Source organism: Egretta garzetta, unplaced genomic scaffold (assembly GCF_000687185.1).
Source record: "Egretta garzetta isolate BGI_Z169 unplaced genomic scaffold, ASM68718v1 scaffold471, whole genome shotgun sequence".
NCBI lineage: Eukaryota > Metazoa > Chordata > Aves > Pelecaniformes > Ardeidae > Egretta > Egretta garzetta.
Window position 1 is genome coordinate 863,376 of NW_009258629.1, and position 16,015 is coordinate 879,390.

The 16,015-nt window shown below is 39.0% G+C and overlaps 1 protein-coding gene across 1 annotated transcript in view; it reads right to left on the bottom strand.

Annotated features, from left to right (window-relative positions):
* PLPP1 (phospholipid phosphatase 1) overlaps positions 1 to 11,907 on the bottom strand; it is a 39,873-nt gene extending 27,966 nt beyond the window's left edge. The window contains exons 1-3 of the mRNA XM_009648278.2: positions 11,797 to 11,907; positions 9,315 to 9,470; positions 5,600 to 5,880 (exon numbers count right to left, since the gene is read on the bottom strand). Coding sequence (XP_009646573.1) covers positions 5,600 to 5,880; positions 9,315 to 9,470; positions 11,797 to 11,907 — 548 coding nt within the window. The remainder of the gene's footprint in view (positions 1 to 5,599; positions 5,881 to 9,314; positions 9,471 to 11,796) is intronic.
* Between the last annotated feature and the right edge of the window lie 4,108 nt (positions 11,908 to 16,015).

Sequence of the window (16,015 nt, forward strand, 5' to 3'; positions counted from 1 at the left end):
TACATTTTTACTGCAGGAAGTGATTCTAAAACCAGAAAAATTAAGGAAGTATGCTTTAAAGTTTTGAAGTTCTTAGGGAGGCATCATTTGCACCAGCAGTCACTAGAATTTATTTATTTCCACTCTAGTATATTATTGTGCCTGAGTAATAATACTGCATAATTCATGCTACAAAATTTATTCTTAACATTTTATGGATAAAATGTAAGTTTAAATAGTATCAGATTCAATATACCTGACCTTTACACAAGGCTTTAATGTCTTGTTTGTGCTGCCAAGTTTATAACATGATATATATATGGAAGTGACAGCAGAATCCTAAATTAAGTTCTAAAAATACTCTAAGCTGTATATAGCACCTGCTACATTGTTTGAGAATTAAAAAAAAGACTCTCATCCAAATGTTCTTTCAATTACACACAAAACTTCAATACCAGAAGCTTGGTTTGTGGGGATTCTTTATTGTTGTTTTGGAGAAGTTTTTGTTCAGTTTTGGGTGCTTTTTACTAGGGTACTTGGGGGTTTTTTGTTTGCTTTTTACTTTTTACCTGTTTGGAGAAAGAATTTCGTAAAACTGTAGAAAAAAAGCCTATTGCCATTACTAAGTTCCCATCCTCCTCAAAAAGATATTGACAGAACCTTTATTTAGGCCACATTTACTGTCTTTGAGATTGGATTTTACAAGCAACAAGAAATACCCATTCTTTGCTTAGGATGACACTCCCAAGTTTAGACACAGTCAAGACTGACCTTCTCCAGGTTCAGGCTGGCCTGGTAAAGCATGTGTCCTAGATTGTAGATTGTGCCACCTAGGGATTACCAATACTTGTCTGTGCAAAGGTGATCAAGGTAGAATTAGCAACTCCTGACTGCTAAAATGAGTTGGGGACACGCCAGTTAACATCACCACACAATGTATTAGTACAGTCTAACAATACAGTTAGAAGGCACCTCATCACCATCCTGAAGTACAATACATTTAAGTGTACTAAACAAATACCTTTTAAACAAATGCCTTTTTCCCCCTACCAGAAGCCTTAAAAATTTTTTTCCAGACCAATCAAGTGTAAAGATACACTAACAACAAAGGCTTTTTTGAGTGTTGAAGAACTGATCCCACAATTCACATACCAGAGGAAAATAGAAGCTCTTGATGTTCTTTATTACTCTACTAGATGTTCAAGCTTCACTGTTTACAATCTCATTTCAGACCAACAACCAGCAACTACAGCAAAGCACATTCACCAGAGGAACAGTAAAATATTCACAGCTCCTGCTGCTGAACAACCATGATTTCTATTAACTCTTCAGATGCAAGAAAGCTAATAAACAGGATGCACGAACAGTCTCTGCCATGGACTTGCTAGAGTGGATAGGTTTGGGAAGTATGCCTTAGCTACATATAAGGAATGAATGAGTCATCATCTGTCCTTTCAGTGTCCTCTCTGTCAACTCTTCCTTGAGGTATCTGGGTATCTTTCCAACCAACTCAAAGCCAGGCAAAGGTAAACAGTAGCAAGCCAAAACAGAAGGAAGAAATAAACAAGAATGGGAGCTGCAAAAGCCGAAGAGATCAGAGATTAGTAGAGACTGCTCACTCACATCCCCACTCGATCAGGGTTATAAGCCTAGCACACCTACTTATTATATTGAGCCCTACTTTGCTGATTTGAAAAAGGAAATAATACTTAATTTAACTAGCAATTTTTAATATAACTAGTGGTTTCCATGCATATTTTACAGGTCTGCAAGTGCTACAAACTCTCAATATATGCCAACTCTTACAGGCACCTTTCAACAATTATGAATGAGATTTACTTAGTACACAGCTGTGACTGATCCTCAGCTTAGTTTAACCACGAGTAGTATCGAAAGCACAAACACTATAAAAGTTGCCAAGGAGAAACTAAGCTATTTAAAACTGAAGAGGACTGTTTTCAGCATGATACAGAGCAAACAGGCTTATGTCAGCAAGAATTAGCTTATCAAGCTCAGTTTGGAAAGTAAAACCTTACTGAAACTAACCAAAACCTATAGTCACTATATTAATTTAAACAACCAAGCATTAAGTCCATTGGTTTATATTCATGATAAAGCATGTATGTATATTAATACTACTGTAAAGACTAATGATTGTCTTTCCCCCATGCCCCCCATGTTATAACACAGACGTATACAAAGTGTCACAAACATCAGATCTGCATAACAGTACTGGAAGAAAACATGCAATGATGCTTGCCCAAAACACTCTCAGACCCCAACCATAATTTACAGGCTTGCAGAAACGTCTGTTGTTCTCTTGGTTTTATTCTTCTAGAAGTTTGTTCAAATGGTTTTTTGAACCCACCTATAAACTTACACATCCCAGCACTGCAAAGACTTTCACAGCTTACTTCATCATCTTAATCTTCATGTGGGAAAAAATAAAAGTAAGAAACTACTCCAAATGTTTTGCCTTCCAGGTTTACTATTAGGAGGAAATGGGAACAATTGTTCATTACCTAACTTCTGTACCACTTCTAAATTACCCTTTAAAGACTTCCACCCATCTCCAGCACACACCCACCTACTTTATTTCAGACCAAGAGCTCTGATCTACTCAGGGATGCTGCACGCCAAAACTATTTTATAGTTTTCGTAAGTACAAAATTATGAGAACAGATGATGAGAAGGGAGGAGAGACCAAAACACAAGAGTACAATATGCACAGTGGAAGCATACAATGGATGTTACACTGGCAGCATTCTTTTTCTGCTCTGAATTAAGACATAGTAAACAAAGATTAGATTTGTTTTTTGACTGTATAACTGAGCATGAATCTCCAGAAATATTAAAAAAGAACCTCAAGTTCTACTACTACACAGGAATAATAGGTTCAATTCAGAACATATTTTGTATACAATACTGATTGTCCTGTCTTAATTCTTTCTTGGTATTTCTACCTGCATGCTTTTTTTATGCAAATGAGGGTAATAAATCTGCCACTAATAATTTTGTCTAACTGATCTGGAAATTCACCACTGGGTTGCAGTTTGAGAGCCTACCAACCTCCAACTTGCTGCAAAACTCCTTCCTCTTAGCGGCCTATTAGCTCTAATGTATGTAGGCACATGACCCAACACCACTGAAGCTACCCTTTTAGAGGTAGGGCCCAATTTCCATTAGAAACCTGGAATGATTTACTGGGTCACTACATCTATGACATCCACCTGTGCAGGACAATGTTCCATTTTAATCTACACTTCTTTGACCACTCACTAACTTACTTTTTGTTCACAGCTTCCTGTGCGTGGAAAAGCTTCCGCTGAGAGCAGAAGTACCACAGGTGAGCTCACACTGAAGTCATCACTTCAAGGCAAGCTTTGATCAAAAAGGAGAGCCCTCTTAAATGAATTTCAAGGGAGCAATAGGGACAACAGAAAAAGGGAACAAAGCAGTAGCTGGGAATACAAACCTAACAGCTCATCAGCTAAGAGATGAGAGACAAATCTTTCTTCCAATATGGAAGTCTGAGATTTCAAAGCACTAGTTGCACAGGGAACAAAAGCTAAGTGATTACTATGCCATTGTTCCCCCATGTTATTCTCATACAATAGAAATCTGTTTCCTTGTTTGAGGAAAAGCTAACAGTTTTTCAGCACCTCAAAAACCAGAAAAACTTCCTTCAGGACCTCTTTAGTCATTACAAATCAAACCAATTTTTCTCCTTTTCCCTCTTTACATTTGAGAAGCATTTTTAGACTCATGAAGAAGTTCGAAGACTCAGAGCTATGCCCAAGCTGAATTTTGACCCTACAGTTTCACACTGAAGGCCACACAATTCTGCTTCACAAAGCATCTGAGGATGTGCAATTTTGTTTAAAGACTCATTCCATTTGAAACTTAGACAAGTGTAGCAGAATAATAAGTACCACTTAGTGAGTTGAAGCAAAAAAGTCAGAACAGTCTACCCCCACCACAGTGCAACCCCACCCCCCATATTTCTCCCCCTCTTGTGTTAAAAGTTACTATTTTATTTTCTTTTAAACTCTAAAGAGTTCATTTCCAGCAATTATTTCTGCTAACTCACCACACTAAAATTTGCAAAGCTGTAAAGATACCAAGACAATTTGTTTTCTTGGGGGAGTTAGCATCTCCTTTATTTCAATTAAGATTGCTCTACTGCAAGTCAGATCTTTGAAAAGGCGGTAACATTTAAAAGTCTGACAGGCATGCTGTTCAGAAATTGTTTGTTTCCCTCATTTCAAGAAAATCCTCCTTTGTTTATTCTGCCTTTTTCCAAACTGAAGCTGACAGTCATATAGAAAGTGACCATTACAAGTCTTCAGAAGTACCTCACATATTTCCTGGAACAGAGATAAAAGTTATACCTCTACCAGCGGATAGTCTGACTCTGCAGAGCTACTCACAGACAAGGAAAGTCCATCCAGTCATCAGTGTCTAGAATAGCTTAGGGTAAGTAAATAAATGTCTTCTAAGCACAATTATGGGCATTAGTAATACAAAGAAGCTGCACATGAAGCACACTCGTCTAGTTTAATCTCTCAAAGAACAAACTCCAATTTGTCTATTTACTACCTGCACAAAGTTCTGCTCATTATAGGATTATCTGACATATTGCCTATCTACCATCACACACTTGCTCCTCTACTACCAACAGCCATTCAAAATACAAACTGCTCCTGGCACCTTTGAACCGCTGCTGTGCATGACTTGGAGCTGGACCTTGTCCCCACCACATCAACACACAACACTTTCCTGTGGCTGCTGAGGAATACCATGCATGCTACTGGAAGATCCATAGGGGACACACGCTAGAAAGGCAAATGAGCACAGAGGGCAGTGAGCAAAACCCACACACATATACTGCAAAACCCACATACACAGAGGGTATATAGGTCTTCTGGAAAAACAAGGGCAAAGAGTTTCTCTGAAGCTAAGCTTCTGGGGAGCTCAAGCAACCCTAATACCAGAAATTATTCTGAACATACACTTTCACATTTCCAACAGCATTCATACACTGTTGTTTGTAACACAGTGACAAACTGCCAACATGTCAGATGCTTCACTGTTGTTTCTCTGTTACCTTGCTGCAACTGAATTAGCAGGTAAGTACTTACGGTAATGAAACTCCTAATAATGAGAAAACAGAGCAGAGTAATTCTGTCCAAGTAGAATCCTCCATATTTTTATATGGCTACAATCAGTTTTTATTTGCTTTCTTTCTAAATCTGACCTGTTTTCCTTGCTATTCCACATCCAATTTTGAAGACAGATTTCAAATTTTTCTCTTCATTGGGATGCACAGGCATTTTAGAAATCTAAATAGAAGCCAATCAAAACTGAACATCACCCATATTTTGTAAAAAAGCAGAAATGAATACATAATAATTTATGCATTCTTCTGTACATTAATAAAACAAGTTTCCACAAATTAGGAAGAAATCCCAGTGTCTAGACAGGGCTCCAATTTTAAAATTCATTACAAGAAATTTATTCTAGGATAAGCACAAAAAATGCAGTAGTGATACCAAACTCATTGTCCCAAGTTAAGAAACAGGTCTTGCAACCAAGTAGGTAAGATTAGTCGTGGACTCACCTTCCCTCATTGATTTTTGCTTTGTCTCCTTGACAGGCGAAGTTCTCAATATAACCTAGACTGCAGTTGATTCGTGTCCAGTCGGGCTGGCACACAGCGAGGAAGTGAGGACGCAGTCTACCTATGGAGTACTTGGCAATGTCTGTCAACGACTGGCTAGCAGCTGCTCCAAAAATGAAGGTCCCAATGGCTTTGTAAATAGTGGCTATGTAGTTATTTCTGACAAACGAATTTGAGTGCAAATGATTATAAAAGACAGAGAGAGTCTCTCCTAGGATTATCTGAAAGAGAAATAAGGATGATGGTTAAAGAAAGATAATCACTTAAAAAGAAATATATTACTCTATTGTTGTTAATACTCAGACATGTAGTTTCAGAAATTAATTTTTCTATAAACATTAAGCTGCAAATTTACATCTTCCAAAAGTTAGCAGTAATTATGCCCAAATTGTAAACACTTACGTAGAATTAAAAAAACCTTTTACCTTGCCCTGCTTAGTGTTGAACTTACTTGTTACTGATTTTCAGAATATTTATTACAATAAAGCCTTCTCAGAGTAACATTTATCTATATTACTTGGGATTGGGCCCTAATTAGAAACATGTTCTCCAGTATTACATTTTATTCTGCATTGAGTCTCCTTCAGCTAAACTTCTGGTGAGCAAATTTTTTCTATTTCATCATAAAGTTGTTAGGGTTTTTGTGAAGCCAGAGACTATTCTGAAGGGTCTAGACTTCATTTCTGGATGTGAAAGGCCTGTTATTTACACAAAGAAATTTCCTATTCCTCAGGAAAATTAAATCCTTCGGGGAGAAAAGAAAACTAATGGGAGCAGGGAAAGACAGGCATTACTAGGTCTTTCCAATAATTTTTCACCCTGCATGTCCAAGGTATATGCATCAAGTGTGCTTCGAGCATTGCAAGGAACGCAGATTTAATTTTGTTTTCCTGCAACTTTATCTTTTGCAGAAAGTAAGTCGTTCCTTAAACAAAGCACAAAACTTCACCCCAGACAGGTTGGGTATTGAACCAGATGGTCCCATTTTGTACAGAAAGGCTCTACTCATACAGATGATCAGATAGCGGGGGGGACCATATATGTACAGTGACCTCTAAAAATCCTGTAAAGATTAATGATGGCTCCATCTGTCACTTGAGAGTGACAAGTCCAGGATCCTAGCAAAGCAGAGCTTTGGTGAATCAAGCTGTTATTAGATGCTCCAACACCTGGGCAGACAAAATAGCTGTCAGCAGCTTTGCACATTAAGGCAAACAGACAGTCCCATCAGATGCGTTGACACTGAAGTTTTACACTCTGCACCATACTGAAACATGGACGGAAGCAGAGGAACACCAGAACATGGACTAAAGCTGAGAAAGTTTTCAGTAAAGCAGATGTTGGTACATCTTGTACAGGATATACCTATCCCAGAGAGTAACCTCTTAATGAAGACAGTTGAGCAGAAATATCACAGCCATGACAGGTAAAGAATTAATCCCTTTTAAAGAACACTACTGCAAAACCTGCAAGAAGCTAACTTATCTCAGTCAAGGTGACAAAAAATTAGGTGATGCTACTTAACTGGACACAGACATCAAAAAGTATCCATCTTCAATAACCTTGGCTGAGCATTGAGTAAAGGACACCATTTGCTTTTACTATCTGACTTTAAAGCAATCTTGACCAAAAAGCCTAAATTCACAACTAAAAGATGGTCCCTGATGTTACAAAGGTAACATGAATGTTCATACAGTCTCATATAGAGATTGGATAAATTCAAAGGAAATACATCCATTAAAATTACTGTATTTACTGAAGTATTTTCTGATTCGGGAAGTCCCTGAGCTGCAAATGGTTGGTTGCAGTGTACTGAGGGTAAAACATCAATCTTTGCTTGCTCTAGTCTTCTGTTCTTCCCCACTCATCTGTTTTAACCACCGCTAGAAATAAGGTAACAAGCTATATAGACCTTCAACTGCAACCAAATACTGCTGGTCTTAGGTAATATTGACTACCAACAGTAGTAACAGGGTGAAAAAAATAGTTCCATCTTAAAAAGCAGGATCTTTTAGCATAAACCACTTGCCAGTTAATAGAACAGACAAAAACCAAAGAAGTTGTAGCTGCTTCAGAAATATTTCTGTAAGTTTTTGAAGCAGTTTTTCCAAGAAAAGGAAAACTAGGTAAGTCAGTTTCAATTCCCAGCCCCATGTTTCCACAGTTACGAAAAAAAATTCCACCAAGAGTAAACATAATCTACAAGTTGACCTTTATGTTGGAACCTAGATAAAGATCCTTGCAGTCCTTATGCAAGGAAGAGTTAGATTGCCATAACATCCCCTCCTGATTTTAACCGATTAGCCCAGAAGAAGCAGCTGGCCAATATGAGGTTTACATTTAGCTGCTCCTTTTCCAGCTTTGATCCCTAAAATATACTTGGATAAATATTTATACACCTAAAAGTCTTGTTTGGCATACAAAGCATAGCTCTGATGAGCTTGGACAGCACCCAACACAGAGCCATGGGTAGAGTCTGAAGCTTTTTAGCACATCTGGACAGGGATCTTGAAACCCCTTTTGAAGGGCCATTGTGGAACTGAAGTGCGGTCCCGTGAAACTGCGGACACGAGATGGTTAACTGACGAGGTCCAGCTCTCCCCTCTGCAGTGCCCAAGGACATGCCCCCACCACTTTTTGCCCCAGCACTGATACTGTATTCTTCCAGGAGCCATTTCACTCAACCTAGCTCAGAGAAAGCTGCTGTTTTCTGCCAGGTTAAGGAATTTCACTAGTTTATCCTGGTTCAGACAAAGCCACTAGAGGTGGCAAAAGACAGGGCAATAGTGGGACCTCACCTTTTGTCCACAGTAAGCTATTAGGTTAGCTCAGCTGACAGCATGTAATTAAGTCTTAAGGATACAGTCACTACACACTTGAGCCAGTTCAGCTGAGCTAGGAGCTATGGTCAGAGGCAGATCCCAAACTGGCAGCTGCAGAGGCAGTCTTTCCATCTCCCTGATCTGGTCTGAAGAGCAGGAAAGGGGAACAGTACCCCATTTTCAGCCAGGTTAGGTGCAGCATGACAGGGACCCCTAGCATTAACTCAAACACATACGGGCCCAGTGTTTTATTCTGACCTTCGAGGAAATATCCAGTGAAAAACTCCCTGGCTACTTACTCTCTTTATTCAAGCTATGCTTTTGATAAGTTGTCATTGGAAGCCATCATATTTTTTCTGTTAAAGAACCTGGTATCTATTGTTACACTTCCACACAGAGAATTATTTCCAGTGGCTCTGTGGCAGAGAAAAATACTAACTTAATAGGTCATGCCAACTCATACTCTGAAAGTAGTAGCTCCCAAAATAGAAAAGCTTGAGACGGTAATTTAAAATACATCAGTGCTGCTCTTAACTGATACGGTAAGGGAGGAAGTTTTTCTCTCTCAGACTATAGAATTAAGCCACCATAGTTCTAAGGTATTCTTTTTCTGCTCTATAATTCTAGTTGTTTGACTTCAGTTAAAGGAAACCTTTCAGTTATTCTTGCCAGAACACCATTTCTACTGCATTAGCACCTGGTCTAAGGACATTATTTTAAACTTGAGAAATCTTGCAGAATACAGTTTTAGAAGTCTGTATTAACAGATTGCCCCTCCTCCCTCTTCCCCACCCCCACTGAAATCAAATGCAATGAAGAAAAGTTTAACTTACAACAATTATACTGAAAGGAACAATTATTCCTGCTAACAACTTATAAGAAATGGTGTCCTCTTTGTATGGATACCGGATGGATTCATCACTACAGAAAACTCCTCTCTGGAAGGGGATACGTCTTGAATTGAGAATTGCAAAAGGCAAGCCAGCTAGCAAAAAGGAATAAAAAATACATTACAAAAGCAACACAAACTCTGGCGATGATTAAACCCCCGCATTTCCAAAGAAGTGCATAAAGAGGAACGGGCGTGCGGCCAGTTAGAAGGTTACGCACTTCCTTTGGCCAATGACTACTGCCTTGTCTTTGCAGCACCCAGGAAGGACTGTTGAATGAAGGAGAGCAGGACAGGATTCCTCTCACCTTCACATTTGTGGCACATCAAGTATGGAAGCATGCCGAAACCATGATTGAGTGAACAGTTCCGTAACAGCCACTGAGTTGCTCAATCTGCTGCTACTGCCACAATTATCAACCATTCCTTTATATTCCAGTGATCAACAGTTGCCCCTTTACACCTTCTCCAGATGGCTTTACAAGTCAGAAAAGCACAAATTGCATTTCACAAAAGCAGAAAAGGAGTGCTTCTCAGGGAGTGCAAAAGCAGAGGAAGTTTTCAGGAAGAGATATAGAAACGAGGAAAAGTTACACATGCATAGGAGCCCCCCACTTTCACGCACACTGGGATAGTTCCCTGGAACAACGTGGCCACTGCACAAAGCCCTACAACCTCAGAGCATGGATATTTTATTCCTGTCTCTTCCACAAAAGAGAAAGCCTTTGGCTCATCCTAAACTCAACAGAAAATGAGACTGAGGCACACAACGCTTTGTGCTATTCCACCTCAAGAGACCTGCAACGCTAACCAAAACTAGTCATTTGAACAGTGAAGTTTTTAAAAAAAACCCTCAAAATAGGATACAAATTACTACAAACTAATAGAATCATATTTCAAGTGTGAGACTACTAAGAATGTTCAATAAAACAATAAATCATTTTCTTTAACTTGGGGATGTACAGCCCAATGTCACTGAAGTGCTTAAAAGCCCTTGATTCTGTGCTCAAAATTCAGCAGTATTGCACATGAAGTGCATACCAATTTAGAGTTAGACAACAAAAATATCCTGGGGGGGAGGCACTCCTAATCTACCAGTAAGGTATTGGGAGGATGTAGAACAGCCTCCTTCCTTCCCAGAGAAGGATGTTGCTGTAGTCTCAGTTGTCTCCTCAGAACCTCTGTGTCAAGACATAGCCCACCCCTTCCTTTCCATTTATGCAGCTACCCCAAGTAAGTGTGTACAAACAAAAGTAATCACAGAAGGAGCAGGAGAAAAAGAAAGGATAAAAAAGGTAACAACCAAGCAAAAGACCTAGGATCCTTTTCAACCCTTTTCCCCCATTAACCTCCACCCACAAAGTCCTCCAAACTAAGCCTGACTTGTGGGCCCACCACGAATGAGACATACTGTGGTGTCACCAATGATTTGCTGTCAATGATGTTCTTCACACCATAAAGTAAAACAATGTTTCAATTCTAAAACAGACACAGGAGAACAAATGGCACACTAATGGCTCAAAAGGTGAAAATTTCCTTTCCTGATGAATGACATACAGCTTTGTTCCACGACCAAGCAGTCAGGGGCTTATCATAGTGCCCATGTATTCCAGCTAAGCCCATCGCAAAGGATCAAGTATCTCCTGTACTGTTACAGTCATAAAATCAATAGCATACAAAACCTCCCCTCTGGAAGTGGCAGAAAAAAACCCACTGTCATTGTAAAGAGGGGTTGTTTCCAGTTCCATGCCAGCAGGACTACCACTGACCTAGCTCTGGAAGCTGTCCAAGCACACCAACAAAGCAGAAGGACAGCAGGATGGGCTAAGAGCCAAGCCAGAGCCTTGCCAAAACACTGAATCATTCAGACACCAGCCAGCACAGAGCCCTGGAGCTGGACTCTGCAGTATAGTGCAAAAACATGGACTTTGCTACCAGGAAAAAAATCCCTCTCCCTTTCTCCTAACAGTAAGAATAGCAGGGTTTTGAAAAACACTGCAGCCCAGACCTCACTTCTACACTCACCTTGTGTTGGCATTGTGACAGCATGTCACAATATATCATTTGTTTAATATTTAGGTAATTTTTGCAAGGGAGGAGGCAGAAGCAGTGTGCAAGTCATGGTGACAGAAGGTGACTTGTGAACATAATGCCATGGTATGTTTCCAACACCATTTACTCTATAAAATACGTATGGAATGTAAACTTCATCCTTTGCCCTGCACATATACTAACACCAAGATTCAAGACTGTATATTTGAGAAAAGTGTATTTTTTTTTTCAGATCTCCAGAATTAGGGAATGAGGCATACACAAATAAGAGTCCCTTTATTATTTACAGGTTTACTTCTTACTGAGTAAGTAGTTTTAGTCATCATGGTAAAGCAGTTGCTCACAAAATTAAGTTCAGCCTAGAAAAACCCTACCACAGCTTCAGCACACTGCCACAAATACTTGCAACCATAGTTAGGCGGTGTCACTGACATAACATCATCATCACACTTTTTAAAGGCCAGCTCTGCGAACAATGGTGTCATGGTGGCTTACTCCTTATTTCCTTCTGCCCACTGAGAGGAAATGTTTCAGCTTCTCAAAAGCAGGAAATAAAATTTTCAGAGTGCTAGGGTTATTCAGGTGGTTTTGGGGGGCTTTTTAAAAATGTAATTACTTGCTGCTAAATCAGAACTGTAAAGCAGTAGATGTGGATCATGGGAATGAGGTCCCCTATGCAGTGATGACATGCACTTTTCCATGCAAAAAGAAGCTGTTTGAAATGTGTGCTCACCTTTCAGCATTACTGAGATTATGATGCAATTAGTCTGTAATTGCTTGCAGCACCTTCCTTTATCAAGATCAGGCAAACAAAATACCAAACAACTCCAGGTTTCTTTGATTTACTTTTTAAGCAAGTAAGAAGCAGCTAAAACAAGTTAAAGTGCCTTCTCTTTTACTCTGAAACAAATCCCACTCTGCCAATTAAGAAAAAAAACTTTATAAACAGCTTCCTGAAGTCATAACCAGCAAAATTTAAGTAGGACAGTATGAGTCTTAAAGTTCTAAGTATCTCCCTGGTTTGAACAATTAATTGGAAGAGCTCTGCATCAAAACACAATACTGCTAAAAAAGGCTTATAGAGTAAACGTCAAAGTGTTTCTTCAGCTTCCCCCAACTGTGTAAGATTTAAGACATAATTGCACCAGCTATTTGTCTTATTGCTGTTCTCAGCAATTTCAGCTGAAAGGAGGCATGCTCTGTGGAAGCTTGAGATAACAGCTTTCATTTCTGAAAACCAGATTACAGTAAGGTTGATCAGATTGACTTAACACTGTCAAACTGAAAACCAAAGTCACAGAACTACAACGTTTATAATTCACCTTCTGCTCAACCCAAGGCAGTTATTAGCCTGAAAAACCATGCCAGTACTGGCTTTTGATGTCTTTTTGGTTAAACTACTCTCCAACATCAATACCTACTCCCTCAGAACATGCTCCATAATTTAAGTTTAATTTACTTTTAAACATACATGGATTGGCTTCACTGTTAGCTGGTGGGAGGGGGGAGAAAAATAGAAGTCAAACCAGAGGGGCAGCAACTCCTGCTGTTTCTGGGATGTGAAGCCTTTAAGAGAAACTTCTCACAATACCTGGTGGTTTTGTTCCATTTTAAATGCATCAGCAAAGTCTCGTTGTGTGGGATTTTAAGGTGTTTTTTTAAAAACAAACTTAATTGCTAAAATAAAATCAAAGTTATTTCAAATATATAACTTAAGTACTTTCTGCAGTGCAAGTCCCTCTCCCTCAAAGACAATGCAGAGACAGGGAAAAATACAGTTCAGCTTTTTCATTAGTACAAGGAGAACAAACAAGCAGAAGAACTGGGGTAAGTGATGAAAGAGGCAAAGCCTCTTACTATAGCAAGTACAACAGTAGAGTTTCCCTGTAGTTGTAATAGACACATTACTTCTTCACCCTGAGAGATACTGTAATTTCAGACAACAGGAATAAGTTTTTGCACCATGGTAACAATTTCCTAAGTATGAAACCTCCTGGCACAGAAGGACTGGGTATGACTGAAGATACCAAATGATATTGGTCTTCATAATGGTACAACTACCATTAGTGTCAAGATTTTTAGCTTCCCAAATACAACTGAAAAACCAATGTTAATAGCAGTATAAGGAGATGGTGTACTTCCTTGCCAGAAGATTTATCCACATAGAAGTCTAAAGTAGTTTCTCAAGGAGAAGTAGCAAAGATTCAACAGTGGATCACTGGGAAAAGAAATCCTGCTCACCTGCCATAGTCACAGATTGCCATAGTAAACCAAAAGAAGGGCCCCACTTTTTCTACAAATATCCATTTTTCCCCCTAAACAAGGTACAATTTTCTAGGGACAGTTTGGCACATTAAAAAGAAGAATTAGTGAAAATTAGGTCAGTTTTACATGAAAGTAGAAGAAATCGTGGACTTTAAGGTACTGCTTTTAAGTAAGGAGTGGAGATGGCAGAGGGTCATTAAAGGCTCTCTACTGAATACTTTCCATATGACAATAGCAAAAAGCATCCCTAATGTATACTTCATTTTCCAAGTCAACTGTAACACAGTGAAGAAATTGCCCAAAGGGAAGATGACAACAGCTATGCTAAGAGGAATTACAAGGTTGGGAAGAGTTTACCAGTACAGTAATCTCAAGGATAAAGCCAACAAGCTAGTGTTGTGCAGTGCATATGCCAGCATCATTAATGAATAACTAGTAGATGTACTGCTGACAGAGCTGGCAATTCTCTGATACAGTGGAAGATCAAGGTCAGCCAGTTCTGCCAGCAAAACATTCAGAATTATGCCCTTGGAGATTAAACAACTCTCATGAGTGGGAAGCTTGGCAGTTCAGAATGGGGGGGAAATAATGTCTACCTCCTATGGCTGTTGTACATCAATAATAGCATGACCATTAGACAAGTCTTTCCAAAGGCATTAACACTTTTAGCCACCTGACAAGAATTTTTTTCTGTAACAGCATTCAGTCAGAATTTGAAAACTTGTTTGGTTTCAATTCATCTGTCGTAAAAGCAGACAGAGAAGGACTGCTAAGGTACGTTCCTCATTATCTCAGAAAACTAGGTAAGTTGGGTTTTACACAGTTAAGCAGAACGCAAGGACTGTAAATCAGCTAGTTGCATAAGCAGTAGATATCAGGAAAAAAGAGCAATATTGATCCAACAACGAGCAACAATTAAGGAGCTACAAATATAGTTGGCAATAAAGATATTCATAGTGATGAAAATATACAGGCCTCTGAAACAGCCTTTCAGTCAGAATAGAAAAAGGTAGAAACACAAGTAGCTTGACTGAAAAGACTAAATATTTTACACAATTATAGTACAGTTGTCCAATAGTCTGACTCACACAGTGTAATGGATTAGATTTCCCCACAGGCTGAAGTGATTTCTGACTGATTACATTGGGTTTTTCCCCATAACTATGTTGTACAACACAAGTCTATTTCCTTCCAGGTTTCTAATCTTGATTGTTTCCTCTCTGTTACTGGGTATGAAGTTGATCTCTCCACAGAACTAAGAGCTGATCATTACCACTCCAGTGAAGAGACAGAACATCATGTTATACAGTACCCTCGAGTTGTCCTTTCCACTCTCTTCAGGAAGGTCATTACTTGACATTTATCCATACTGTATTTCAGCAGCCATGTTATTACCACCTTTTTGTATTTACTGCTTATTTACTATTGTATTTACTCCTTATTTGCTGCTTTGCTGCCTCACTGAACACACTCTCCTCCAGTGCATTTATGACTACGCTGAACAGGGCAGACTGCTGGGGAGCTCTACGTGGTACCCTCCTCCCTTGTGAAAGCCAGGGAGCACTTACTCATACTGTCCACTTCTCACATTTCAATGAATTATTTATATATTTAAGGATTCTTCCATCTAATCCCATGACTACTTAGTTTCTTAAGATTTTGATGAAGTAGTTGTTTGAATGTACAGACCTAAATAGTGAGATTTTTTTTTTAAAAAATGCTGCCTTCAGCCTAAGTACTCCATCCTCCTGGTATATTAAAGGGATTGGGAAGAGAATAGATGTGATTGATACCTGGAAACAGTGAATATGTTTCCTACAAAATAGCTTTAAATACCTGTGTTTAAGTGCTGTGTAGCAAGTCTTTCTCCAGAGTTTAGAGACAAAACAAGTGTAAAAGACTGTTGCCTTTTCTCCCAGCACTTCAAGAAAAGCCACCACTACTTCTATGCTATTATCTAATGCCAGCTTCATCAGTGTAGCTTTAAACCAGAAGTGACATCTACACTACTTATTATGAAAAGTGTAAGTAATATTTTGAGGTTTAAGTCTAATTACACCAGAAATTAAGATAGAAAGCACAAGTTAACATTTCCCTTGAAAATGCTGTAGAGATTTCATTACTAACTCCATCAGCAAAAACAACCACAGTATTCATTTGTACACCACTAGAAATCCTGCCTGGAAAAAACATTTTGTGAAAGTTTAGTTACAACCTTTGAGTTGAGCATGACTGTATAACTGCTCACATTCGGGGGGGTGGGGTGGGGGGGGTTGGTTATGGTATCATAGAGCTCTCTGCAGATTAAGATTTTGGCTTCTCCTCAGT